We start from the raw sequence: 26,041 nt of genomic DNA, 5'->3' as shown, positions 1-26,041 counted from the left end.
ATTGGGTTAGAGCCCATCCTAATGATTCCACCTTAACCGGATTACCTCCGAGAAGACTCTGTCTACGAATAAGGTCACATTCTGAGGAACTGGGGGTTGGGACTCTAACGTGTGAATTTGGGGGTGCACAGTTCACCCATGAGAAGTCCAAGAATGGAAACCGAATTAGGAAACCTCCCTGTTAGGTTGAGATAGTTCGCGTGAGCACAGAGAGGTGATTTTTGTCCCTCCCTCCCTCCCTCCATCCTTCCCTTCCTCCTTTGCTTCCTGCCTTCCTGCTGGTCCCATTCCCTGGGGATGATGGTGACAGTAGGAAACAATCATCCCTTCCGGGTAGGTTCACCTGGCCCTACTTTGTCCCTATCACCAACCGTCTGCAAACTACAGCAAATCCATGTGAAATGAGTTCTGTTTCTGCTCCCACTCGGAGAGAGAAATAAAGCTTCTTGGAATCCAGCCTCCCTCCCCATTCCCTGGGGCCTCTTAAGATCTCTGTAGCTCCCTAAACGACTCCTGCTTTTGGAGATCTCAACCCATATCGCCCTAAGCATATTAAAATGCTCCCACATTCCACATTAAGTACTCCCCCCCCATAAAATAATCAGAAAGATTTTTTTATAATTTTGCTTTTGAGATGATTTGTCTCGAAGCTTATTTAATTTATGACTGGTTGTGATTTCTTGGCCACCATTGTGCCTACTTAGGAATTCTCTTGAAGGGAGAAACACTAAGACTCAGATTGTTTTCCAAATGTAATTAAATTTTTATGAATACAAAGTCAACAATTAACAAGGTTTTATAGACATTGCGTTAAACACTTGTTAATTTAAATTTCTACCGTTTGTTTTTTGGGAACCAAAACCCAATATGCTTTTTTTCAGTTCGTAACCTTTTTTTTTTTTTTTCGGTACGCGGGCCTCTCACTGTCGTGGCCTCTCCCGTTGCGGAGCACAGGCTCCGGACGTGCAGGCTCAGCGGCCACGGCTCATGGGCCCAGCCGCTCCGCGGCATGTGGGATCTTCCCAGACCAGGGCACGAACCTGTGTCCCCTGCATCGGCAGGTGGACTCCCAACCACTGCGCCACCAGGGAAGCCCAGTTCGTAACCATTTCACAGGCCCGTGGAAAACTTGGAGACCCCAGATACTGGTCCACTGGTTTCTGGTTGCTGAGATGCTCCTGCTTATTTTCTTTCCTAATCTCTCCTTCCCAGTAGGAATTGGAATATCTCCTTCCCAGATCACAGGCTCCCTCTGTGGGGTGTCCAGCCCCTATTTCCCATCTCCTGGGGTGTCTACGGCTTCCCTCCCTGGGCTGGCTTTGATGACTTTGGCCTCTAGTTGTGGTCTTGTCTGTACTTTCCCTGCATCTTCAACACCCTAGTTCTCAATCTCTCTGTGGACTTTTTTGCTGAATAACCAACCCTGGCCTGACTCCACCCCCCCCCCCCCCCACCGCCGTCCCCAAAGGCTCCATGCCTGGGTTAAAGCTCTGCTGTCACTGTCCTGAGATTCCTAATAATTTTATCTCTGAACTTGTGTTTTATAAGCAAAGTCTGATGGGACCATGGAGTCTGCAGTGAGCAGATGCAGAGAAAAGGAAAAGGTTTTATATTTTAATACTTTTAATGGCCTTTCCCCCCACTGCCTTTTGATTAAGGGGCCTCCCATTTTCATTTTGCACCAGGCCCCCAAAAGTATGTAGTTGGTCCTACCGAGTGGACTAAGGGTGAGGGTCCTGGTGGTTCATAGTTCCACCGGGGAAAGGTGTCAGTGAAATGAGATGCTTCCAGGCAAAAGAAGTGTATTCGTTTCCTACGGTTGCTGTAACAAATCATCACAAACTTAGTGGCTTCAGACAACATAAATCATTACTGTTGTGGATGTGGGAAGGGCTAACATCAAAGTGCAAGGCCACCTGTTCCTTCCGGAGCTTCTAAGGGGTCCTTGCCTTTTCCAGTTTCTAGAGGCTGCCCGCATTCCTTGGCTTGTGGCTGCTCTGCTCTGACCTCTGCCTTCTCTCACTCTGACGTGCTGCCTCCCTCTCTTCCTTTGTAAGGACCTTTGTCATTACAGGGTCCCACCCGGGAAATCTGGCATAATCTTCCTATCTCAAGATCCTCAGTCACGTCAGCAAAGACCCTTTTGCCGGTCAAGTAACACACCCAGGTTTCAGGGGTTAGAATGTGAACATCTTGGCGTGGGCATGGGCAGGGGCACTGCTCTGCCTGCCGAAGAAAGCTGTTTTCCAGCTTCAAATCTCCCAACACTTCAGATCTTCAAATCTTCCACCTGGGGCACATCAGGTTTTGTGGGTTCTGAAGTTCATGCCATTTTAAGGTGCCCCTTGAAGAAAAAAATGAGAAATTTTGGTATTAAAGTGAATATTCCTTTAGAATCAAAAAAAAAAAAATCCATCTTAGACTGGGTTCCTTTTCTTCCGAGGCCTCTTCGGCAAGTATCAGCAATGCTGATGCTGGCGTGTCCCCTGGTGTCCTCGCCACCTGGGACACTCTGCTCCTAGCAGCCCCCTTACAGGTGAGGGCCCCAAGCTTGGCTGTGTGGGACAGTTGCCTCTCTATCCACCAAAAGAAGGAGGTTTTCTCCTGCTGAGTTTTCCTCACTGGCTGGGGAGATTGCCCAGCAGTGGAAGGCATGGGTGTTTCTTTCCTGGAGAATAAGAAAAGGGAAGAAGCAGCTGAATAATACCATATAACAGCTTTCATCATAAGCCTTAATTTATAACACACTCAAGGCAATGCCTGCGGCGTCTGCACTGGCAGCATCGTGAGGGCACAGGTTGTCTCTGTCCTTTGCTGATGTGTATCCAGTGCCTCAAACATGCCTGTCACATAGTAGGTGTTCAGCAAACGTTTGCTGACTGAGTGAGTGAACCAACAGGCTATTCGTGTGATCCACAGGGCTCTAAAGGAACAGGCTTGAAGTAGAATTTACTTGTTCAGTGATTCCCCTTAATAAAACCGAGCAAAGTGGACTCCATAGAATTACTTATGAGATGCCAGGAGAGTTGTTTGAAGCCAATGTGGAAAAGATGGAAAGTGGATTTATGCCAATGATCATCTCAGAGACAGGGTTGATTTTTCATATTTAATCAGTGGTGGTTTTTACCTAGTAATTCCATATCTTTTTTTTTTTTTTTTTTGCGGTACGTGAGCGTCTCACTGTTGTGGCCTCTCCCGTCGCGGAGCACAGGCTCTGGACGCACAGGCTCAGCGGCCATGGCTCAAGGGCCCAGCCGCTCCGCGGCACGTGGGATCTTCCCGGACCGGGACACGAACCCACGTCCCCTGCATCGGCAGGCGGACTCTCAACCACTGCGCCACCAGGGAAGCCCGTAATTCCATATCTTAATTAAGCTGCTGGTTGAGCTTACTGCAAACTTCTCTCCCGATAATAGGTTCATATAAAGTCAGGAGAACCTGCACTTTTCTTTTTTTTCTTTTTTTGGGGGGGGTGGTTTGAAATATTACTGTCTTTTAAAATTTTATTTATTTATTTTTAATTGAAGAATAGTAGATTTACAGTGTTGTTAGTTTCAGGTGTATAGCAAAGTGATTCAGTTATACATATATCTAATAAATCCATCCTTTTTCAGATTCTTTTCCATTATAGGTTATTACAAGATATTGAGTAGAGTTCCCTGTGCTACACAGTAGGCCCTTGTTGGTTATCTAGTTTATGGATAGCAGTGTGTATATGTTAATCCCAAACTCCTCATTTATCCCTCCCCTCTGCTTTCCCCTTTGGTAACCAAAAGGTTGTTTTCTATGCCTGTGAGTCTATTTCTGTTTTGTAAATAAGTTCACTTTTTAGATTCCACATGTAAGTGACATCATATGGTATTTGTCTTTCTCTGTCTTACTTCACTCAGTGTGATCATCTCTAGGTCCATCCACGTTGCCGCAAATGGCATTGTTTCATTCTTTTTTATGGCTGAGTAATATTCCATTGTATATGTACCACATCTTCTTTATCCATTCATCTGTCCATGGACATTTAGAGAACCTGTACTTCCAAACCCTCCCTCCAACCTAGCTGGTGCAGGTTCAGAATTAATCAGTTGGACAAAGGTGAGAAGGGCCATGCTTGCTGCGTCCGTTTCCCCCTCAAGCCCTCGAGGGCAGCTCTTCCCTGTACGAGGCTCAGAAAACTGGCATCAAGTCGCTGTTGGCTCCTTTGGATGGTGCTTAGATAAAAGGCAGGTCAGAATCTCCCCTTCCTCAGTTTATCAGTTACATTGGAGAGCAAATCTTAAGGGCAGTTAGACCTGTTCCACCTGCCAGAGCCGTTCCAGGCATTTCCATTTAGGAAGCCCTGTGATGTCATAGCATCCTGACGTCAGAACCTTAAATAATCAGAACCCAGGAGGGTCGAGGGAATTGAGCACCTAGGAGGTTTGATTGTAGGTGTATCTTTGCAGTGATTGGAATATAAAGATTGGCTGGACAGTTGGTTCTCTTCTTTCTTGCCTTTTAGGGTGAATCAAATGCTAACTAGTGCTTTGACGAGGCTGGATGCTTCTTGAAGGGTGTGTTACATTTTAAAGAGTGAGTTTTGTCATCACTTCATACTAAGAAGAGTTATTTTATGGGATTACACCAGGGCTTCTCAATCTTGGCACTATTGACATTTTGGGTCAGATGATTCTTTGTTGTGTAGGCTGTGAGTAGTGATGGATGTTTAGCAGCGTCCCTGGCCTCTACCCACTAGTTTACTCCAGAGGCAAGGAGGAGCTCTCAGAGGCTTTGCAGTAGTAGACTGACGTGGTTGGACTTCTGTCTTTAAAAAATCACTTTGGCTACTGTTTGGAGGACAGACTGGGGGCGGGGGGCGGGGCGGGGATGCACAGTGGGAATCAGGGCAGGACGATGAGTCAGAGCTGTTATTTTGGGCAAAGTGGATGAATTCTGGATATATGGGTGGGGCATACTTAGAAAATCTCCTAGAAGAACAACCCCCCCCCCCCCCACATTTCAATAGCACTTCTTTGAACTGCCTATTACTTTCACTTCTTTAATCCCTTCAGCATATCAGCGCCAGTTCAGCTGGGTTTATCATCCGCACTTGGAAGGAACCGGCTCCCCAGGCTCAGAGGCTTATCTTGGTCCTCGTGATGTGTCAGTGGTCAGACTTCAGGAAAGGGAAAGAAGTGAGAGGCCAGAGAGGCTGGACCAGGTCACGCTATCTGTGTGTAGCTGATCTCCATGTGCCAGGGCCCAGCAGAGCCAACAGAGGCCCATGACATATCCACTGGATAAATGCATTAGTGAATAAACGAAGGAAGGAGTGAGGGTCGAGGGATAATGATCCTTCAGCCTGCCGTGATGGGTGCCCTGCTGGATGGTAGGAGCTTTGTTCCAGTTCCAGTCACCTGTAGAGAGAGCACAGGGTGATTACTCCCAGACCCAGGATGGCGAGACTGCGGCTGAGAGGGGTTGGGGAATTTGTCCAAGGAAACTCACGTGCCAAGCTGGGCTTCTTCCTGGGCTGTCAGATTCCAAAGCCTTTGCTTAATTGCTGCAGTACCTCCTAAAAGAAACAAGATTTCAGAGAGGAAAGGAGGGAGGGATGGTGGGAGGGGAGGGAAAGCGGGGGGGGGGGGGGGGGGGGGGGCAGAGAGACAGAGAGACAGAGAGAGAGAAGAAGGAGGAGAAGGGAGGAGGAAGGGGTGGGGAGGAGGAGAGAATAAGAGAAGCAACAGTGAAGACATTGAGGACTCACTGGGCTGGACCACCTGTGTCCATCTCCTGTCCCTTCTCCATCTCCCCCAACACTTCCTGTGAAGCTGTCTCCCTCCACCCCCTGCCCCGCCCCGCCCCGCCCCACCCCGCCCCATGCTCCAGTGGGAGGTGCTTGCTGCCGGCAGGTTGCTTAACCAGATCAAGCTACAGCAATTCCTCTGGAAAGGGCCACCATCCCACTGCCCTGCGGATACCTTGCTGACTGTCAAGTTCGTTCTACGGCCTTTGGACGTTTGGGAGGCAGCCCTCTCTGCCTGCACGGCACCCGCCACCTTTTATTCATTTTATTATATTTTAAATTTTATTTATTTATTTATTTTTATAAATTTATTTTATTTATTTTTGTGTGCGTTGGGTCTTTGTTGCTGCGCGCGGGCTTTCTGTAGCTGCCGTGAGCGGGAGCTACTCTTGGTTGCGGTGCGCAGGCTTCTCATTGCGGTGGCTTCTCTTGTTGCGGAGCACGGGCTCTAGGTGCACAGGCTTCAGTAGTTGTGGCTCATGGGCTCTAGGCGCGCAGGCTCAGCAGTTGTGGCACACGGGCTTAGTTGCTCCGCGGCATGTGGGGTCTTCCCGGACCAGGGCTCGAACCCTTGTCCCCAGCATTGGCAGGCAGATTCTTAACCACTGCGCTGCCAGGGAAGTCCCCCACCACCTTTTAATGAGCCCCTGCTAATTAGTTTGTTCTTACACACTCATCTCTTCTCTCCTACCCCAGCTTATGGAGGCTGCACGGCACAGTTTGCTTTGGAGGGAGAGAATGGGAATGGGCTGGGGATGGGCTGGAGGTAAGAGCCAGTGTACTTAGCTTTAAGGAAACATTTTCTTTTGGGCAACACTTGGGCACTTCTTACCATCAGTGAGTGCAAGAAAGACAGAGGCAATTTGTATGTCTGGGTTGGTGTGTGTGTGTGTGTGTGTGTGTGTGTGTGTAAGGGGTTCAGTGGGAAAGATGGGAAATGGCAGGATTTGTCTCCTGGGGGTTGGCCACCCTGCTTTAGGGCACTGGCATGGCTCAAGGGAAGAGAGACGTTTTGCTGATCAGGGTGTCCCGTCCCATCCTGTGAGTCCTGAATGTCTGAGGCAGGAAGAACACCATCTCTCGCGTCAGCTGGGCTTGGTTTTCCATACCTCCCTGTCAACTTGGGCTCAATACAGAGCTTTCCTGAGCCTCAGTTTTCTTATCTGTGAAATGGGGTGTCTTAGTCCCTTTCGTGCTGCTGTAACTAAATGCCACAGACTGGGTAGCTTATATACAACAGAAATTTATTGCTCACAGTTCTGGAAGCTGGAAGTCTGGGATGAGGGTGTCAGCGTGGTTGGGTGAGGGCCTCATCTGGCTTACAGACTTCTTGTGTATCCTCACATGGCAGATGGGGCAAGGGAGCTCTCTGGAGCCTGTTTTATAAGGATAACAATGCCATTCACGAGGGCTCCACTCATGAAATTCATATGCCGAAGCCCTAACCCCCAATGGGACTGCATTTGGAGATAGAGCTTTTAGGAGGTAATGAAGGTTAAATGAAGCCATAAGGGTGGGCTTCTCATCTGATAGGATTGGAAGCGTTATAAGAAGAGAGAGAGAGAGAGAGATCCCTCTCTCTTCCTTCCTGTGTGTGCACCAAGAAAAGGCCATGTGAGGACACAGTGAGAGGCAGCCATCTGCAAACCAGGAAGAGACCCTCACCAGGCTCTGAATCTGCACCTTGATCTTGGACTGACCTTGGACTTGCAGCCTCCAGAAGTGTGAGAAAACAGGTGTCTATTGTTTAAGCCACCCAGTCTGTGGTATTTTCTTACGGCAGCACTAGCTGACTAAGACAGCTGACCTGGCTCTCTCCCTGGTCTGGGAATCTCCTGAAGGCAGAAACCAGCTACTGTCACCACGCCGTCTTCCCTTCCTGGCCCAGTGCATGGATCTGGTGCAGTCATCAGTGCCCACAACTATGGACAAAAGTGGTCTGCTCCTATTGGATCCTCTGGTCTGTGGCCACTGTGATTACGGGCAGTGTTTCTGGTTACCCTCTGGTAGGGTCATCAGATAAAATACAGGACACCCGTTACATTTGAATTTCGGATAAGCAACAAATATGAAATATGTTTTTAGCATAAGTATGTCCCCAATACTGCCCAGGATATACTTACACTAAAAAACTATTTGTTGTTTATCTAAAATTCAAACTTAACTGGGCATCCTGTCTTTATTTTTGACTAAATCTAGCTATCTTACCCTACAGTCTTTTTGTAGAAGGCCTGGAGAGCAAAGCAGCAGTTCTCAAAGAGGGTTCCCAGGGGACCAGAGCAAAAGCAACAACCAGTTCAGAACAGAAAACCTCGGGCCCCACCCAGGCTTCCAGAACCAGAAGCTCTGAGGGTGCCAGCATTCTGTGTTTTGACATTTCTCTGGGTGGTTCCACCGGACGCTATAGTTTGAGGGCCATTGACCTAGAGAAGGATGCTGATGGTGGGAGATTCCATTCCCCACCCTCTCCAAACGCTTCCTGCTCTGTTGCTCACCCAGGGCGTTGGACTCAACTGCCAAAGTGTAGCAACATAAACGGTATCAAGGACGTTGCGAAAGGTGTCCTTTCCTTGGGCGTCTGGGGCTTCTTGGAAGATTGCAGAGGGTTCTGCAGGGCTGTTCCACCCGCCCCGATCTGCTCCCGAGCCCGCAGAGGCTGTGAACCAGAGAATTTCTTCTCCCGGCCGGATCTGCCAGTCGCAGCAGCGGGGGCGGGGCCTTAAGGCCGGGGGACACGTGTGCCGGGAGGGAAGCAGGAAGTGACCGCGGAGTGTAGCCGGGGAGCCAGCGGCTGCGGGGCTGATGGAAGTGGAGTGGGGGCTTGAGAGGGCACCGAAGTGAGTCGGCTTTTCTCTCCTTCGGCGCCTTCGGTGGGGCTGGAGGCCCGCGGGCTGGGGCCAGCGCGACCAGAGCGTGGGACTCGGAAGGGCAGCCCCATGCAGTTTGGAAGGGGGTGTCCCTGGGAGAGGAGGGGGTCGGAGGAGAAGCGGGGCGGCCTTGGCAGGTGGCAGAGGAGGGGGAGGGGTGCCCGGAGCCCCACCTCGGCCCCTCTCCAGGGCGAGCCGGAGGCTGTTGGCCTGCCCTCCTTTGACAGTGGTTCCCCAAGATCTCCTTTTCATTTAGTGCTTCTCGGTGGGCATGTGTGGGGGGCCCGGGAGCCCTGGGAACGGCCGTGGCTACAAGTCCAGCTGCTCCGAAGCCCCTCCTTCTGGTTCTGGGGGTCAGCGGGACCCCTTGAATTTGGCTGGGAATCCGGTTAAGTTGCAGCAGGCCCGACAGGGTGATTTCTAATCAACCCCCAGGTCGGCCGGTCCTCGGACCACACTTTGAGTAGCCAGGTGTTAGAGAACATTCTCCGCAGTCACGTCAGCCCAAACCCGAATCATTTTGCTCAGTTCCACTCTCGAAGTCAGGACATGTATGTAGGTTTCGTGAAGTGCTCTTTCCACCTCTGCAACTTTTTCATTGGCATCTTGAAGCTGACTCTTGGAAGCAGGGTGACAGGTTTAAAAGAGAGAGAAAATAAATAAATTCTCTATCAGCCAGGAGCCGTGTGCTGCTATGTGTGGCGTGGTGCTGGCATCTTTAAAGCCGGAGCGGGCAGAGAATAATCCTGCCTTCCGCAAAGCAGCCCAGGTTTATGTATTAGTATCAGCTCACGAGGAAGTCTGAGCCCCATTGCAGAAGCGGCTTTTGAGGTGCCCTGGCTGACCTTCCCGGCTCCCAAGGCGCTCCTGGTCTACCTGCTGGAGAAAATTTTCTGTTCTCTTGGGTCTCTGTGGCAGTGGCCCTGCTGATCCCTCTTAGGGCAGGAGAACTCACTTTCTAAGTTCTTGGTCTTGTAGAAGTTGTTCCAGTTTTAGACCTGTGCTTTCCACTTTGACGTGCGTAAGAGCCCCCCATGGGACTCGCTCAAATGCAGGTTCTGATTCATCAAGTCTGGGGTGGGGCCTGAGATTCTGCATTTCTAACTTAGCTGCTAAGGGCGCCTAGTGCTGCTGGTTCTGGGACCACCCTTTGAGTAGTGAGGATTTAAAACGGCAAATGGAGGAAGCTTCTCCAAGGGGCACTGAGCTTGCGTTGCTGACAGATGTGCTGTTGTAGGGATGGGAAGGATGGCGGCTTTGGTCTTCCCTCTGTGTCCCTTTTTCTTACATCTCAGGGTGCTCGGGTGTGAATAGGGTCTTGAAAGGGTGTTTTCCCCTCCCACTAGCCCCCAAGAACACCCGCGAGCTCCCTCGTTTGCCAGCTCACAAAATCCATGTTGACTTTGGCCCGTTGGTGAATGTAAACGGTTTCCTCTTTTCTGTAGTTATTAAAAGGCACATTCAACGCTGAAAAACAAAGTTGTTTTTTTTGTTATGACCTGTCTTGGACGGTAAGTACTGAGGAGATGATAGCTGTGTGCCTTTCTTCGTAAATGCTGTTTGAAATTTTATCCGCGAGCAGCTAGAAGGAGAAGGTTGGTGTAATGATCTGGATGTCTCTGTTTAAAGACAAATGTGAACCATTGTCTGTAGGGTACCCTAACTAGATGGCATATGTAAAAAGGTGGGTTTTTTCTAATATTTGCTTTTCTTTATTTGGTGCAGTCATCATTCTGAAGTCCACTTAGACTATGGGGACCCAATCGGAATCCAGAGATTCTGTTTCTCTCCAAGGATTCCTGGCACCTCGGCTGAGCCTGGGCACAGCTGGGCTCACCTGGGCTTATCTGGGTTCACCTGGACTCGCAGCCCTCCTAGGTCTGAATCCTGCTGTGTTGTTGACCCTCGTGGCATAAGAGGGCCCTTCCACCCTCTGCCCTGGTTTCCTTCCAGGGTCAGAGGCAGAATCTTCAGCTTTTGATCTGCAAGCCCAGGCTTCTGGCTCCTCTCAGACCACTCGGGCCTGGCAGGGCTGAGCCCAGCGGGGTCGTGTCCAGCCCTGTGGTTGCTGGAAGATGGCGGGAGCGGGGGGCGAGCTGAATGAGCCCTTTGAGATGAGGCCCTGACCCCCAGTGTTTATGTACCAAAACACAGGGCTTTTCAACCAACAGGTTTCTCCGCCTCGTAACTTTCCACAGGGAGCGTCTGATTCCCTGTCATTTTAGAGCTAGAATTGAAAACATGTCAAATCTAGAGATTCCCCAGCTTTGGGAGCAGGCGTGCTCAGTGGACTGGCGGAAATGCCCCTTGGGTCTCTGTTTCCTTGTTCTTGCTGAGTGTCTTATTCAAGTTAAGCTGGCCCTTTTCAATTCAACACATAGTTTTGGGGTGTCAGAAAGCCCTATTTTACAGGGGTGTCAAGTGTGAAAAAACATCATCCCTGTTTTTAAGCAACGAATGATATAAAAGATGAAGGAGGCAAGCCCACACAAAGAAAACACCAAAGGTGTGTCCTCGGACGGGAGTGGAGAGGAATCAGGGAAGCGTGGAATTGAATTCAGTGTTAGGTGGGCAACAGAGGATTCAGTGGGTCTGATGGCTGGAGGGTGTGGAGGAAGGCATGCTGGGAGGAAACCGGATAAAGAGAGACTTGGAGTAGGACCATCTGGGGCTTGTCAGAGGTTCTGGGAATAATTGGGTTGAGTTGGAATACGATGCCCACGCAGGGTGCAGTAGTCGAACAGTTATTGGGCTAGTTGCAGGTCAGTCTATGGCGTGTACCCTTTGCAGGCCTTGGGAACCGCCGTGGGAACCGCCCCGGGGAGCTATTGAAAGTGTGATCAGGATGTAGGTGGAAGAACTTCAGTAGGGAATCGGAGCTAGTCACCTGTGTTTGGAGGAGACAGAACCGCTGATGGACGATAGGCAAGGCCAGGTAGAAAAGGCAGAATGTGCTGGAAGGCTGCAGTCGCCAGACCCTCCCGCGCGCCCTTCCTCCAGGCTAAATAATTCACATTCTTTGCGCTTCTTCTCTTTGGAACTATTTCCCAATGTCGTCCCTTCTGTCGTGGCGTCTACTCCTCTGGCATCTCCCTATGCGTCCGCATGTCCCTCCTTTGGGAGTTAGATGATTTCCAGTACCGGGGAGAAGCTGAATGAAGCCGCCCGACCTGCGCCGGGTCATTGAGGTCACTGCGGGATGGATGGCGGAAGGGTGCGCACCAGCAGCCCAAACGTGGGCCAGCTCGGGTGGAGGGGCCGCGGGTGCTGACCCTCTCGTGCTCCTCTGCACACAGCTGTATCCAGCATGCTCCAAGGCCACAGCCCTGTGTCCCAGGCCTTGCTGGGGACCTTCTTCACCTGGGGGATGACGGCGGCTGGGGCAGCTCTTGTGTTCGTATTCTCTAGTGGACAGGTGAGTTGCCTCGGTTCGGTTCTGGGGGTTCTGGGGGTTCTGGGGGACTCTCTTAGCGAGCTTTGAAACCAGCCCCTTCCGCCCAGCCGGGCTGCAGACTCGCTCATGCCGCCGGCCACAGCTTCAGGTTGGGATGACGTTGGCTCTGCCCCCTTGCCTCCCCTTGTCCCCTCCAGCTTGCTGCGCCCGTGCTTCTGGGTCCCCTGCTTCCCCCCTCCTGACTCAGAGGGAGCAGTAAGTGAGAAGACCAGGTACTCAGCCTCCTTGAGCCCTCTGCCTGATTTCTATCCTCCGTCTAGTTTGGGTCCGGAGCAGGTGGTGATGTGCGTGAGGTTTGTACCTCTTCTGCCCTGTGGCCTTGAATTAGAGATGGTTGAAAAGACCTTGGGGAAAAGGGGGGGGGGTCGTCTGTCCACTTCCTCTTTTACCCCATTTCCAGGCTCTTCATGGACTCCCTCACCCTCTTTGGGATGAATACACGCACACCTGCCTCCCAGGCTCCTATAGACCCCACATCTGCCTACCCCTCCCACCCCTGCACCCCTAGATCCCCCAGACCCCACCTCTCCCTCCGCCACACGCTACACCCTCCTACACACTTCATGCAAACTCCCACGCTCCTCTCCCTCCCCTCTCCCCCCAGACCCCTACACTGGCCCTGTGCATCCCCCTCACATCCCCAGGGCCACCCTCTCCCCCCACCACTGTACACACCCCACCCCTCCCCTCCCCTCCCCTCCCCACGCCCCCCTCTTGTGCCCGGAAGTCCTTTTTTTCCTGCAACCTTGACACGCCAACGGCCTGGAGCCATCAGCCATGGATGCCTTGATGAAAGCGAAGCTCCTGCGTGGCTCACGCAGCCACAGACACTGTAGGGGTGGTTAGCCAGAAGTGTGCTGGGAGGCCTATCTGGAAAGCAAAACCCATCTAGGAAGCCGGCCAGCCGGGCACTCTTGTGTTAGAGCCTGAAAAGCAGTGTTGATGTTGCCAACAAGGTGGGGCCTCCCCCACTGCCCTCCCCTGCCTGGGGAGACCCACAGCCCCGAGGAGTCCCGGGTTACTGTCGACAGGTGACCTAACCCTCCTCCCGGTTCCTGACAGCCACGCCAGGTCTTCTGGGGTCCTGTCCTCGCGCCCTTCTGGTGCAGAGCACCTTCACCATCTCATCTCGTCTCATTTTCACCAGATTCTTTTGCGTTGAGAAGGCGAGATCTGAGTCGAAATAGCTGGGGTCTAGCTGGCCCACCTGGCCCTGGAGACCCGAGTGGAACCCCACAGCCCCGTGTGGCCCCAGCCGATGCTGTGGAAGCTCCTCAGAAGGGAGAAGCCATGGCAGAGGTGCCCCCTTCCCCTTGGGAGCCGCAGAGCCGCTCGTTTGTGTCGTGTTAGTGTAATCCCCAGGCCAGTAGGAGGAACTGCTGAGTCCTTTCTCTGTGTGGAGGCACACAGGGGCTCCCCGAGACCACTCACGCGTTTGGTGATTCGCTAGACTCGGAGGACTCAGCATCGAGTTGTTTTCATGGCTCAGGTTTCTTACAGCGAAAGGACACACGATAGCATCAGCAAGACGGAGACGGTCAGGGTCTGGAGAAGCCTGTGCCCAGATTTGGGATCCAATGCCCCCTTCCTCCCGTGAGGGGGCACAGAGCGTGCTTGTTCCGCCAGCAACGAAAGTGCAGTGACACGTGGGCCATGTGTCAGCCCAGGGATGCCCAGTTCAGACTCGGGCCCCAAGGTGTTTACTGGGGACTGGTCACGTGGGCATCTGTGCTGAGCTGCCAACCCAAACCCCAGACTTGAAGAAGGAAAGCAGGTGTCGTGCACAAATCACCTTGTTTGTGAAGCAGGCACCGGGGCCCACCCTTACTGCTCAGGGAGTGGGGCGAGCAGACCCAGTGCCAACTTCCCAGAAGCCAGCCAAGGGCTAACCTTGAAAGTGGGACCTTCTAAAGACAGCAGGCCCAGCTGGGCTGTGTGAGCCCTCTCTGCACAGGAGGGGTGCGGGAGGAGTGGGAAGGGGCTCCAGCACGAGGGGATAAAGCCAGCCGTAGACGTGAGCGCACAGGGGTTGGCTCTTCCCCTTCCCCTCCCTGGGGAACCTCAGTTTTCGCCCAGCTAGAATGGGGGCTGTGGTGACGGTCCCTCGGGATAGCAGACACTCAGCCATCTGCCCTCTGCTCTGCTGCTCTTGGCAGCATTGGCTCAACCTCAGTCAAGATTCATTTTCTCGATTGAAAAACTCACGTCGTAATTGTAGGAAGCTTGGAAAATATGGAAACGCTGAAAGAAATAATGAAAAAGTTCGTGATCCCGCTTCTCTGAAAGGAAAACCGAACATATTTGTTCAAATGTATTCAGCTGTATTTGAGTGAACATAAGTACAGACATATCTGTTTTCTTTACGTAATGAGGAGCAAACTGTCTGTGATGTTTTATAACCAGCGTTTCTCACTGGATGTTGTAAGTACGCCTCCCTATATCCCTAAATGGTTTTTCCATCATTTTGATTCACTCTGGTTCCTTAAACGGCTGTAGAATATCCCGCCATAAAAATGCATTGCAGTTGAGTTAGCCAGTCCCCAACCGCTGGACAATTAGTTTATGTCCCTTTTTCTTGCTTCTAGAAGCAGTGTTATGACGAACATGAATCTTTGAGCACACATCTGATTAGCTCCTTGAGACAAACGTCTGAAAGTAGAAGAACAGGTTTACTGATCTTAAGAAAAGTATAATGCTTCTCCTTTCAGGATCCAGAGGAACGCTGAAAGGATGATTCTGCCTGACTTTTGAATCATATCTGTCTGCTTTGATTAAATTAGTTGATTAGACCAACTTGGCTTATGTCGTGGCAGGCCTAGAGGAGAGTGTCATTTGTGTGGCTCACTGGGGTCAGAACCTTCCATCCACCCCTTAGCCACACAGAGGTGGGGAGAGGGTGCCTGTAGCCGTGGTGATTACCTGTCAGCACTAGCTTCCCAGACCTCACTGGGAGGCTCAAGGATCGGGGCACTAAGCATCTCAGTGTATCTCTAGTGTGTCCATGTGTCCGTAGATTATATCCCTAACTTAGGCCACTCCCTAAAAACAACAATAACAGATAGAAAAATGCACATTGTATAAGTGCACAGCTTGATAACTTTTCACCAGTGAAAATAGTACCCAGATCAAGTGCTGGAACAGGACCAGCCCCCCCATCCCCCGGCTCCCACCAGCCCTTTCAGGGTCCCTTCCAATCTCTGCCTCCCCACCCCTTACCTCCACTCCAAGGGCAGCCCCTCTCCTGCTCTCCAACTGCAGAGATTTGTTTTCTGTGTTTTGTATAGTATATAAATGGAGTAACCGTATAGTATATGCTCTTCTCTGTCGGGCTGATTTCACCCTATTTATTTTCCAGTCTGCTGAATGCCCCTGCCCGACTGTGAGCTCCATTCACCTGTATATGTGTGTTCTCATTTCCACGTGGTGTTCTCTTGTATGCGTACAACCTAATGGTGTATCCACTCTGCTCGTGGTGGGCTTTCGGTTAGTTTCTAGTTTTCGGCTCTCACAAATAATGCCGCAAAGAGCATTTTCGTACACGCGTCTGGTGAATCCAAATATGCATTTCTGTTAGGTGATTATGCGTGGCACTGCTGGGTCATAGGGTATGCTTAATTTCTAGTGGGTGCTGCCAGCTTTGCCAGGTGGCTGTACCAGTTTGTACTCTGCCTCTTTCAGTGTGGGAGGATTTTGATTGGTCCACATGCTCCTTGCCAGTGCTTGTCACTTTCCATCGTTTAGACCAGCTCCTTACTAAAGGTTTGTAGCCATAATTCACAGGGAGAGCCGAGGAAGAGGCAAAACACGTGGACCAATGAAAAGCAAGGGTCACACTGAGAAAATGCTCTGATTGGCTGTGGGATGGATGGAAGGTTTCAAAAAAATTTTTTCCCCCTGGTTCTTGGCCCATTTTATAAAGGCTCTGGTCCAGGATTCCAGATAGGTTCGCAGAGTGAGGCATGGGCTAGACTTTATTCATGTGGCTCTCTTAGGCCTATGGTTTCCTCTTATCCCACGGAACGTCCCTTAGAAACTGAAACATCTTGTTTTCATTTTCAGAGGCGGATCTTAGATGGAAGCCTTGGCTTTGCTGCAGGGGTAAGTAGCACGTGGTAGGAGGGATGTAAGTGGAGGACGTTTATTTTGTTATTTCTCTGCTAAGGGGTATTTCCAGTTTCTCCGCATGCGGCCAAGCTGCATCTCTGTGATCTACAGGTGCTAATGGCTCCCTCTTCTCGCTGACCCTGTTTGCATCCAGCGTACTGAATGCCCCTGCCTCTCCTTAGACAGTGAAAGAAGCTTGTTGGCAGCTGTCTCAGGACTTGTAAATAAGTATTTCCAATAAGATAATATTTAGGGAGGGCTTAGCACAGAGCTTTGCTGGCACTAATTAAATATCCTCTTTCTCTCCTCCTTCTCACCCTTGAAAGACCTTATATCATAGACATTATCTTTTTTTTTTGGCTGCGCTGGTCTTCGTGACTGCCCGCGGGCTTTCTCTCATGGCGGCGAGCGGGGGCTGCTCTTCGTTGTGGTGTGCAGGCTTCTCATTGCGGTGGCTTCTCTTGCTGCAGAGCACGGGCTCTAGGCACACGGGCTTCAGTAGTTGTGGCTAGTGGGCTCTAGAGCTCGGTAGGTGTGGCGCACGGGCTTAGTTGCTCTGCAGCACGTGAGATCTTCCCGGACCAGGGATCGAACCCGTGCCCCCTGCATTGGCAGGTGGATTCTTAACCACTGTGCTACCAGGGAAGTCCCCAAGACAGTTTCAAGTGTGTAATAAAGTGGAGCGAATCCTATGAGGCAGCCCAGGTACCCACCACCCAGCTTCAATCATTATTGACACTTTGCTAATCTCAATTTCACGTGTTTTCCCCCTCCTCCCACCCCATATTCTCGGGAGGTGGAATACTGTGTAAAAGCAAAGCTTAGACATCATGTGATCTTACTTGTAAATTCAGTGCACAGCTCTAGTTGAATGACTCTTTCTTTCTCTCTTTCTCTCTCCCTTCTTTCCTTCCTCCCTCCCTCCCTCCCTTTCTTTCCCTTCCTCCCTCCCTTCCTCCGTTCCTTCCTTCCTTTCTCTCTCCCTTCCTTCCTCTCTCTCTCTCCTTCCTTCCTTCTTTCTTTCTTTCTTTCTTTTGTTCTTTCTCTCTCTCTCTCTCTCTCTCTTTCCCTTTCCTTTCTCCCTCCCTCTCTCTCTTTCTTTCTTTCTTGCCTCACCACGCGTCTTGCAGGATCTCAGTTCCCCGACCAGGGAATGAACCTGGGCCACAGCAGTGAAAGCACTGAATCCTAACCACGAGGCAACCAGGGAACTCCCTGAATGACTTTTTAAAAAAAAACATAATCACCATGGTATTATCACAGCTACCAAAATTAATAATTCCTTATTATTATCCAACACTTAGTTCACATTCAAACTTCTGCCGTTTTTAAAAAAAATTGTCTTCTAAAATTGTTTTCTTAGGATCAGGATACAAACAAGATTTTCATATTGAATTTGTTTCGTACTGAATCTTTTTAGTCCCTTTTATTCTTTAGCAGTACCCCCCACCAGCCCCGCCGCCCCACGGCCTTTTTTCCCCATGCTCGTAATATGTTAGAGAAACTGGATCATTCATCTGTAGAGTGTCCCACATTCTGACTTTGGCAGATTGCTTCCTTATGGTGCTGTTGAACTTGTTCCTCTGTCCCCTGGGTCTCCTGTAAGCTGGGAGTTGGACCTCAAGGTTTGCTTAATGCAGATTCCCTTTTCCAGGCACGAATCACGTGAATCACTGTCACAGTGGTGCTGTGTATTCCAGTCACATCAGAAGCCATGTTAATATGTGGTTTTCCCTTGTGGTTGCTCAGAACTTGGTTCCTTTCTCCTCTTTTTGTAGTTCTGTGATCCGCAAAATCTGACCCGGGTGTGGGACCTCCCGGAAGTTCTCTAAGTCAGCAGCTGTGAGACTGGCATCTGTGGAGACATTCTGGGTGTTTCACAGGGCATGGAGAGTGGTCACAGAATCAATTCCCAGGTCCTCAGCTTCCAGTTTTGTTCTCTTTCCCCAGATTGCTCTGCCTGAGAATACCCCAGTGGCAGGTCCTGTCTTCCCAGCTTCCCCGACACAGTTGTCCTCTCCTACTTCACGAAGGGAAGATGCACTCTTGCCTTACTTCCTTGTCTTTGGGTAGCCACATCTCCACGCACAGACGGAGAGACCCTTGGCATGTTGGTGCTCGGGTAGAGATAGTGAAGGACTTGAACTACTGATCGCTGGACACAAATCCTTTAGCAATTTGGAGACTGTCCCGTCCTTTGAATCAAACTGTTAGCAGAGAAATCCTTTAATGTAGGGCATTCCCTGGTAGTCCAGTGGTTAGGACTCAGCACTTTCACTGCCGAGGGCCTGGGTTTGATCTCTGGTCAGAGAACTAAGATCCCGCAAGCTGTGTGGAATAGCCCAAAAAAAAGCCTTTAGTGTAAATTTCCATGGTGGACCACTCTGGGATTTTGAGCCTCCTTGGATAGAGTTCAAAGAACAAAATGACAATATTATAACAATATATCTATTTTTTTCTATCTTCTTTACATGAACACGTTTTCTCTTTGTTTACTTTAAGAAAAGAAAGAACCCAAAGAAAATCAGAAATAAAATCGATGCTTAGCCCTGTCTTATTCTAGCAATAACTTCGTAATGTTTATTCACAGTTATATGAAGGAATTGAAAATATAAGAAAAAAAGCCTCATCCATGAGAATATGCATTTCCAAGAATATTTTACTTTTGAGTGTCTAATAATTATGAAGCAGCATATTCAATTTTTGTTATTATGAATGTGTTCTTGACCACTAATAGTTCTAAATTTATTTATTTATTTATTTATTTATGGCTGGGTTGGGTCTTCGTTGCTGCATGCAGGCTCTCTCTGGTTGCGGCGAGCTGGGGCTACTCTTCGTTGCGGTGCGTGGGCTTCTCATTGTCGTGGCTTCTCATGTTGCGGAGCACGGGCTCTAGGTGCGTGGGCTTCAGTAGTTGTGGCATACAGGCTTCAATAGTTGTGGCTCGCGGGCTCTAGAGCGCAGGCTCAGTAGTTGTGGCGCATGGGCTTATTTGCTCCACGGCATGTGGGATCTTCCCAGACCAGGGCTCGAACCCGTGTCCCCTGCATTGGCAGGTGGATTCTTAACCACTGCGCCACCAGGGAAGCTCCTCGACCGCTAATGTTTCAACGGTCACTCAATCCAGGAAATTGTTATTTAAGCAGTTGGAGCCCTAGGCTCACAGGAAATTTTTAAAAATTAAATGGAAATGAATAGAAATATTTTTTTGCAAAGCAGTATGATAAAGAAACCAGTGACAGACTTTCTAGCATACAATGTCAGTTGCTCTAGGATAAAATTCTGTGGGGAAATGCAGTTGAAGTACAAATAAGGAGAAAGGAGAATGATGTACATTTTTTGACTTTTGAAGAAGAGCTTGCACATGTGGTTTTGCGTGTAGAATGTAACCCTCGAACAGAAAAGTGCATTAGACATAAACGCACAGCTTAGCTTGTGTATATTTTTAAGTGTATAATGGGAGAGTCAAATCCCTGTGCTGTTTATTTTTACTTATTTATTTGGCTGCAATGCGCGGCTTGCAGGATCTTAGTTCCTCTGCCAGGGGTTGAACCTGGGCCCCGGCAGTGAAAGTGCTGGGTCTTAACCACTGGACCACCAGGGAATTCCCTCTCTATGCTGTTTAGATCCCACTGGGTCCATTTAAACTACCGACGAAGCAGTTTTACTTGAAGACATCAATATTTACGTGCCAGAATTTATGTCTTTTGCGACGCTTTAAATTTGAGATGAAAATATTTATTTTTTATTTTTATTTTTTGAATTTTATTGAAATATAGTTGATTTACAGTGTTGTGTTAATTTCTGCTGTACAGCAAAGTGATTCAGTTTTACATATGTATATTCTTTTTCACGTTCTTTTCCGTTACGGTTTATGACATGATAGTGAATGTAGCTCTCTGTGCTATACAGTGGGACCTTGTTGTTTATCTATTCTGTATATAATAGTTTGCATCTGCTAATCTCACACTCCCAGTCCATTCCTCCCCCATCCCCCTTCCTCCTTGGTAACCACAAGTCTGTTCTCCATGTCTGTGAGTCTTATTCTGTTTCGTAGATAAGTTCATTTGTGTCGTATTTTAGATTCCACGTATAAGTGGTATGATATGGTATTTGTCTTTCTGACTTAACTTCACTTAGTATGATAATCTCTAGGTCCATCCATGTTGCTGCAAATGGCATTATTTCATTCTTTTTTACGGCTGAGTAATAGAAAACATTTTAAATGTCAATTTCAAAATGAGTGAGAGGGTACCTAGTTTTTCAGAATTCTTGTAGAGGTTACACAGATACAGAGTCTGCAGAACTGTGTTCTGTGCTGACCTGCCTCTTGGGTGTCCTGATCTAGTTTGCTCTTTTAGGCCAGGAGCCTCTGTAAGATTTATATAACAAAAGACAAAACCCAAGATGAAACAAGGGGGGAAACAAAAAACAGGTAGAGTATACCAGTCTTCAGGACCTGTAAGAATGAATTTGGGAGCATTAAACCATGAAAATTTAAGAGTTCCTTAAAAAACATCATCAGACCAGTGTTTTATGTTCTTTTCACTATGAGGATGTAAAATAGTTTACTTCTGAGTTTTAAAATAGTTGGTGGAAAAAAAGAGATTCTAAAAGTTATCTTTGTGTCTTTATTAGAAAATAAGTCATTTGTTTTTCTAACCGTGACCTCGAGAATATGCTAGTTGCATAGAGGAGCTCCTGACCAGTCTCCCGATGCAGCGAGAAAAGTACAAGCTTGGTGGGGGAGACAGATGGAACTCAAACTCAGGAAAATTCAGTGGCATTGGTGACTAGAAGTGGATTCTCATAAATGCCTCCCCAAACTAGAGGAAGGCAGTAGAGCCCCAGTAGTCCAAGCTGTAATAATTGCTTGTACTTATCATGGACCGATTTATATTTAATACAGTCAACCTACTGTGCACCGCTACGGTTGCACGGCTACAAAGAGTAGCCCCCTGCTCGCCGCAACTAGAGAAAGCCTGTGCGCAGCACCGAAGACCCAATGCAGCCATAAATACATAAATAAAATAAATAAATTAAAAAAAAAGACAAAGAAGAAGAAAATCCCCTTTTCTTTCTTACTGGCTTCCCAGAGGTCACCACCATTAACCCTGAGTGTGTGTCTTTGGAGAACTTTTATGACGCACGTACAAAGTGTCAGGATGGTTATTAGATGTGCCATAGTGCCTGATACCCTAAAGGCTTTGCTGCTTCAACACTGCTTTCAGGTGCTTTGAATCTACAAAAAGGGAAACCTGGCCATCAGACATTTGACTGGGGTCCCATTGCACCTTGCACAGGCATAACATGTTTCTACAGTCAGTTCTGCATACATTTAGGTATGTGTCGCATGTATATTAAAATCTGTCTCTAACACAATGCTGAAGTGACATATTAATACTGTATATAACTGTGCGCTGAGACAAGTGTTTCTGTGAGAGAGGTTCCCAGGACAAAGGACATAGGTATTTTTTAAAAATTTATTTTTATTCTTAAAAAACATCGCTTAGATGTTGCATTTATTTTATTTATTTTTTATTTGTGCCTGCCTGCGGGCCTTCTCCAGTTGCGGCGAACGGGGACCACTGTTCGCTGTGGTGCGCGGGCCTCTTACTGCAGTGGCTTCTCTTGTTGCGGAGCGTGGGCCCTTGGCGCACGGGCTTCAGTAGTTGTGGCACGCGGGCTCAGCAGCTGTGGCTCGCGGGCTCCAGAGTGCAGGCTCAGCAGCCGTGGCACATGGGCGCAGTTGCTCCGTGGCATGTGGGATCTTCCTGGACCAGGGCTCGAACCCGTGTCCCCTGCTTTGGCAGGCGGATTGTTAACCACTGCGCCACCAGGGAAGTCCCTCCGATGTCTCTTTTTCTGTGAACTAACTAGGAATCTCTAAATCAGTGTATATTCTCTCTCAAGGAGGAAGCACTTGTGTGGAATAAATATGACCATGAAACTGCAGAAGACAAAGATAGGCTACCAATCCAAAAGCTTACTTCTAGGCATGAAAAGGCAATTTAATATCTATTATTTAATCCCATAGGGAGCTGGCTCCTTATGAAAGACGTGATTTTTCTTAAGGAGATTTTGGCTGAGTCTGCTTTTGTGCCACAAGTGGTGAGTGATGTTTTCTCCAAATAACTGGCTCGCTGTTGGAAGTTAATGATGCTCTCCAGTGATGGCCTTTGAGTCTGGAGGGATGACGTTCTCCATTTCCATGGAGAAATGGATGGGAAGAAATGGACTTAAATTGTAGCATGAGAGATTCAGGGAGGAGATTCCAGCCAGATCCATTGGAAAGGTTTCTTCTAGAGTAAATAGGAGAGAGAGAAGGGCCAGGGGTGCAGAGTAGCCATTGAATCGGGGCTTCAGAAAGCCTAGCCTTTATACTCCTGGCTCTACAGCTCCTGGATTACGAAGTAATAATTGCTCTTACCTTTTCTCCTTCTTCCTGCCTGAGAGATAGGGAAGCCTGATACGTCCTAATGGAGATTTTCCAACGTGAGGTCTTCTGGACCACACTGAAATGGGCCGGGCCACCACCAGACAGTATGAGTACTCTGATGGGCTCTGGTGAGGCTCCTGCAAAGATCATTGCTGTCTGTTTCTCTGATTCTCTTCTTTATGAGGCTGAGTGAGATGAAGGGCCCCTGATGGCCTCCTGGGGATGCTGAAGCTGTGTGGACCTTGAGGAGGTTCCATCCCCAGCATCACCTGGACTGTGGACAGGTTACCTTGGAAGTTTCATGGCAGTTGTCCCTTGCGGACTCCTCTCTTAAATCTGCTTTTTCAAGATTTGAGGAACCAGGGAGCCCCAGGGCCTCCTAGATTTTACTGTCTGCAGCTTTTCTCTTGCACTGGGATGCAGAGACCAGGGAGGTGATGTTGGTCTGTTCTAGGGCTAAGGCCGCCCTTCTGGTGGGCGCTCAGTGCAGGGAGGGCATATTCCAGGGTGGGCTTGGTGGGACTTTGAGCCGCCTGTCACAGGGGTCTCGTTTGACAAGGTGGGTGTGGCCCGGTACAGGAAGAAGATGTGGGGCTGGGCCCTCCTCTTTTCTTTTTTTGGCCGTGCCACGTGGCATGTAGGATCTTAGTTCCCCGACCAGGGATCGGACCTGCGCCCCCTGCATGGGGAGCAGGGAGTCTTAACCACTGGAGTGCCAGGGAAGTCCTGGGAAGGGCCCTTCTCCAACCAGGACCATTCACTATTCAGGGTGCTTGTCGTTACGGGGCACCTGCCGCTTCTCCACAAGGCACTTGCTTTTTAAGGGTCTCAAATGACCAGTTTCCGGTGGGAAACTTCTGTGTCTCAGTTGAGTGTCCTCAAGCCATGCCAAGGCCAGGCAGGAGACACTGAACGCATCACAGGGGACAAGCCTGATTCTTGGCCGGCGCCCCCGGCCCCCAGACAGTAGTGGTTCCTGTGGGCGCGAGGACGACGTGGTGACAGCTCTTCCCCTCGGCCCTCCCCTCACCCTGTGCGCATGTGCGGGGCAAGATGAGGCCCTTCCTTCCCAGCACATCCTGACTCCACGTTGGGGGGCGGGGAGCGAGGTCTTGCTGCAGGGGAGGGGGTGGCGAGGCGAGAGAGAAGAAAGGAGAAAGGGAAGAAACACACTCGGGACGGAGGCAGATGACGATGGTTATGCTTGTGTTTTTTCTTTTCCATTCCATGCTTCAGACTTCCAGCACCCTTGTAAGCAGCGCAGGGGAGGAAGTGATACATGTTGCCTTCTCTCTGCAGTGATGGGAAGGAACCGCGTTTGCGTTGGTGGCAGAGCCCACATGTCTGAGCACCTGGGGTGGGGCAGCCCGGAGCCTGCCCAGGGCCCCGGATGGACGTTGCTCCCTCCCGGCCCCCGTCTCGCCCCATCCCCTGTCCTCTCCTTCCCCACGTGCATCCTTGGGCAGCCTCCACTCTCATGGCCTGGCAACCTGTTTCCCGCTTTCTTCCTCTGCTTTTCCTTGTGGTCCTGGGCCGACTCTACAGTTGGGCCAGGGCACCATCCTTGGGAATATCTGTGCCACTTTGTCTGGGGGCCTCCTCCCCTGCGCCCATGAAGGAGGAGGTATGAGTGTATGTCGGTGGCCAGCAGGGCTTCAAATAGTCAGATGTGAGTGCCCCAAAGTCACAGTAACCTCTCCCCTCCCCTCCCCTCCCCTCCCCTCCCCTCCCCTCCTCTCCCCTCCCCTCCCCTCCTCTCCCCTCCTCTCCTCTCCCCTCTCCTCCTGTATTCCAGGCACTGTGTCAAGTACTGAGCAGTTGAAAAAGTGCCAGGAGAGAGGGTCTCTGTCTTTAAGGGAGTTCTGATCTAGCGGAGGGGTGGGCACACTACACCAGTGGTCCAAGTCCAGCCCTCTGTCTGTTTTTTCCCCCACTGTCTGTTTTTGTAAATGGAGATTTATTGGAACCCAGGCACGCCCATTTGTTTACATATCAATATTATCAGCGGCTGCTTCTGCATGACAACAGCAGCCCTGAAGAGCTGCAGCAGGACTTCGTGGCCTGCAAAACTATTTGGCTTTTTACTGAAGTTTGCTGATCCCTGATGTAGTTGCAGGTAGGTGATGGACCACTGGGACCACAGCTCTGTGCTGTGCAGGGCTGCAGGCTGCAGGTCGTGGAACGTTCCCTGGAGTGTCCGATGTTCCCGAGTTGGTGATTTTCTGGGGACCTGGGCTTTGCTCCTGAAGTCAATGCTACTGCTTCCCTTTGCTGGAAGGGGGCCTTTAAGAACCTCCAGGGAATGGCTTAGCAGTGAAGCCTGATGAGTTATGTGGACCCTTTTGCTCCGTTGTCCTTGTCACATAAGGCACGCTGTGGCCATCAAGACGGACAGCCACAGGTGAACATGTGCAATTTGAGTTGGTGAAATAAAGCCAGGTGTCCCCCAGCTCAAACCGAACTCAACTTTGCCACTGTCATTGGCATCCATGGTCTAGCAGAGTGAGCTAACTTGGCCTAGCGTCCTTGGTGGTTTGATTCCAGGGAGCTCTCTGGCTTTGGGGAAGCTCCCTTCCTTCCGATGCAGTGGTTCGCCACCCTGGCCGCACGTTAGAATCACCTGGAGAGATGTGAAAAGCCCCATGGCCTGGGCGCACCCTGGACTACATCAGAATCTCCAGGGGGTGGGATGAGGCTTCAGTAGTTTCTAGAGCCCTCCCCTCTTCAGTAGTTTTAGAGCCCCCTACCCCCTCCACCTCCCATCCCTTTGATTGCATGGTGCCAAGGCTGAGCACCCCTGTTGTGATGGGAACCGTGGTTTAGTGAAGGGTGAGCTGGTGTTTTGAAAGAGCAGACTCCCTTCAGAGGCTCCATGCATCTGTGGGGCTAAGGATCCAGCTGAGCCAACACGTCGGGTTGGGGTCATGGTTAGAGGGGCACTGGACGTGGAGGATGGGGCCTTGGAACTTGGACGGGGAGCCCAGGAGGAGGCTCCGGCCTCTGGGTCCATGGAGGCTGCCATGATGGAGTCCACCATGTACTTGGCAGTTGGCTCCCAAGGCTGGCTGGTTTTGATACCAGCCTGGGGTGGAAGGGGACGGTTGTTGTACGAGAGAGGTGTATTTTCCAGTTGGTCAGGCGATGGTGGACATCCGCCATCTGGGAACTCGGGCTCTTCCTTGGGGCTCCTTGGAAGATGGGAGGCAGAATCTTTGCTGTTTGGAGACCTTGAGCTTGAGTTTAGATTCTCCCTTCATGCACTGTCCTCCGTGGATCACATATTGCGTCTGGAAAAAAAAAAAAATCTCAGGACTGGTGGGCCTTTCTGGGAGTCACCTCAGGCACCCTCTGCCATCAGACAGGGCAGTATTTCACCCAGTCCACACGGATGGTGGGAG

General features: G+C 50.0%; 1 protein-coding gene across 2 annotated transcripts in view; it reads left to right on the top strand.

Moving 5' to 3' along the window:
• The first annotated feature begins 4,375 nt into the window (after positions 1-4,375).
• Positions 4,376-26,041, top strand: part of SLC39A11 (solute carrier family 39 member 11) — a 342,864-nt gene continuing 321,198 nt past the window's right edge. The window contains exons 1-3 of one of the 2 annotated variants that reach the window (XM_065897068.1): positions 4,376-4,421; positions 11,943-12,061; positions 16,160-16,198. In XM_065897068.1, the coding sequence (XP_065753140.1) occupies positions 11,954-12,061; positions 16,160-16,198 (147 nt within the window). In that variant the 5' untranslated portion in view covers positions 4,376-4,421; positions 11,943-11,953. Of the gene's footprint in view, positions 4,422-11,942; positions 12,062-16,159; positions 16,199-26,041 lie in introns of those variants that run through there. The other variant, XM_065897069.1, reaches the window with a different exon arrangement.

Source organism: Phocoena phocoena, chromosome 19 (genome assembly GCF_963924675.1).
Source record: "Phocoena phocoena chromosome 19, mPhoPho1.1, whole genome shotgun sequence".
NCBI classification, from domain to species: Eukaryota; Metazoa; Chordata; class Mammalia; order Artiodactyla; family Phocoenidae; genus Phocoena; species Phocoena phocoena.
This window is presented reverse-complemented; position numbering and strand designations above follow the sequence as displayed.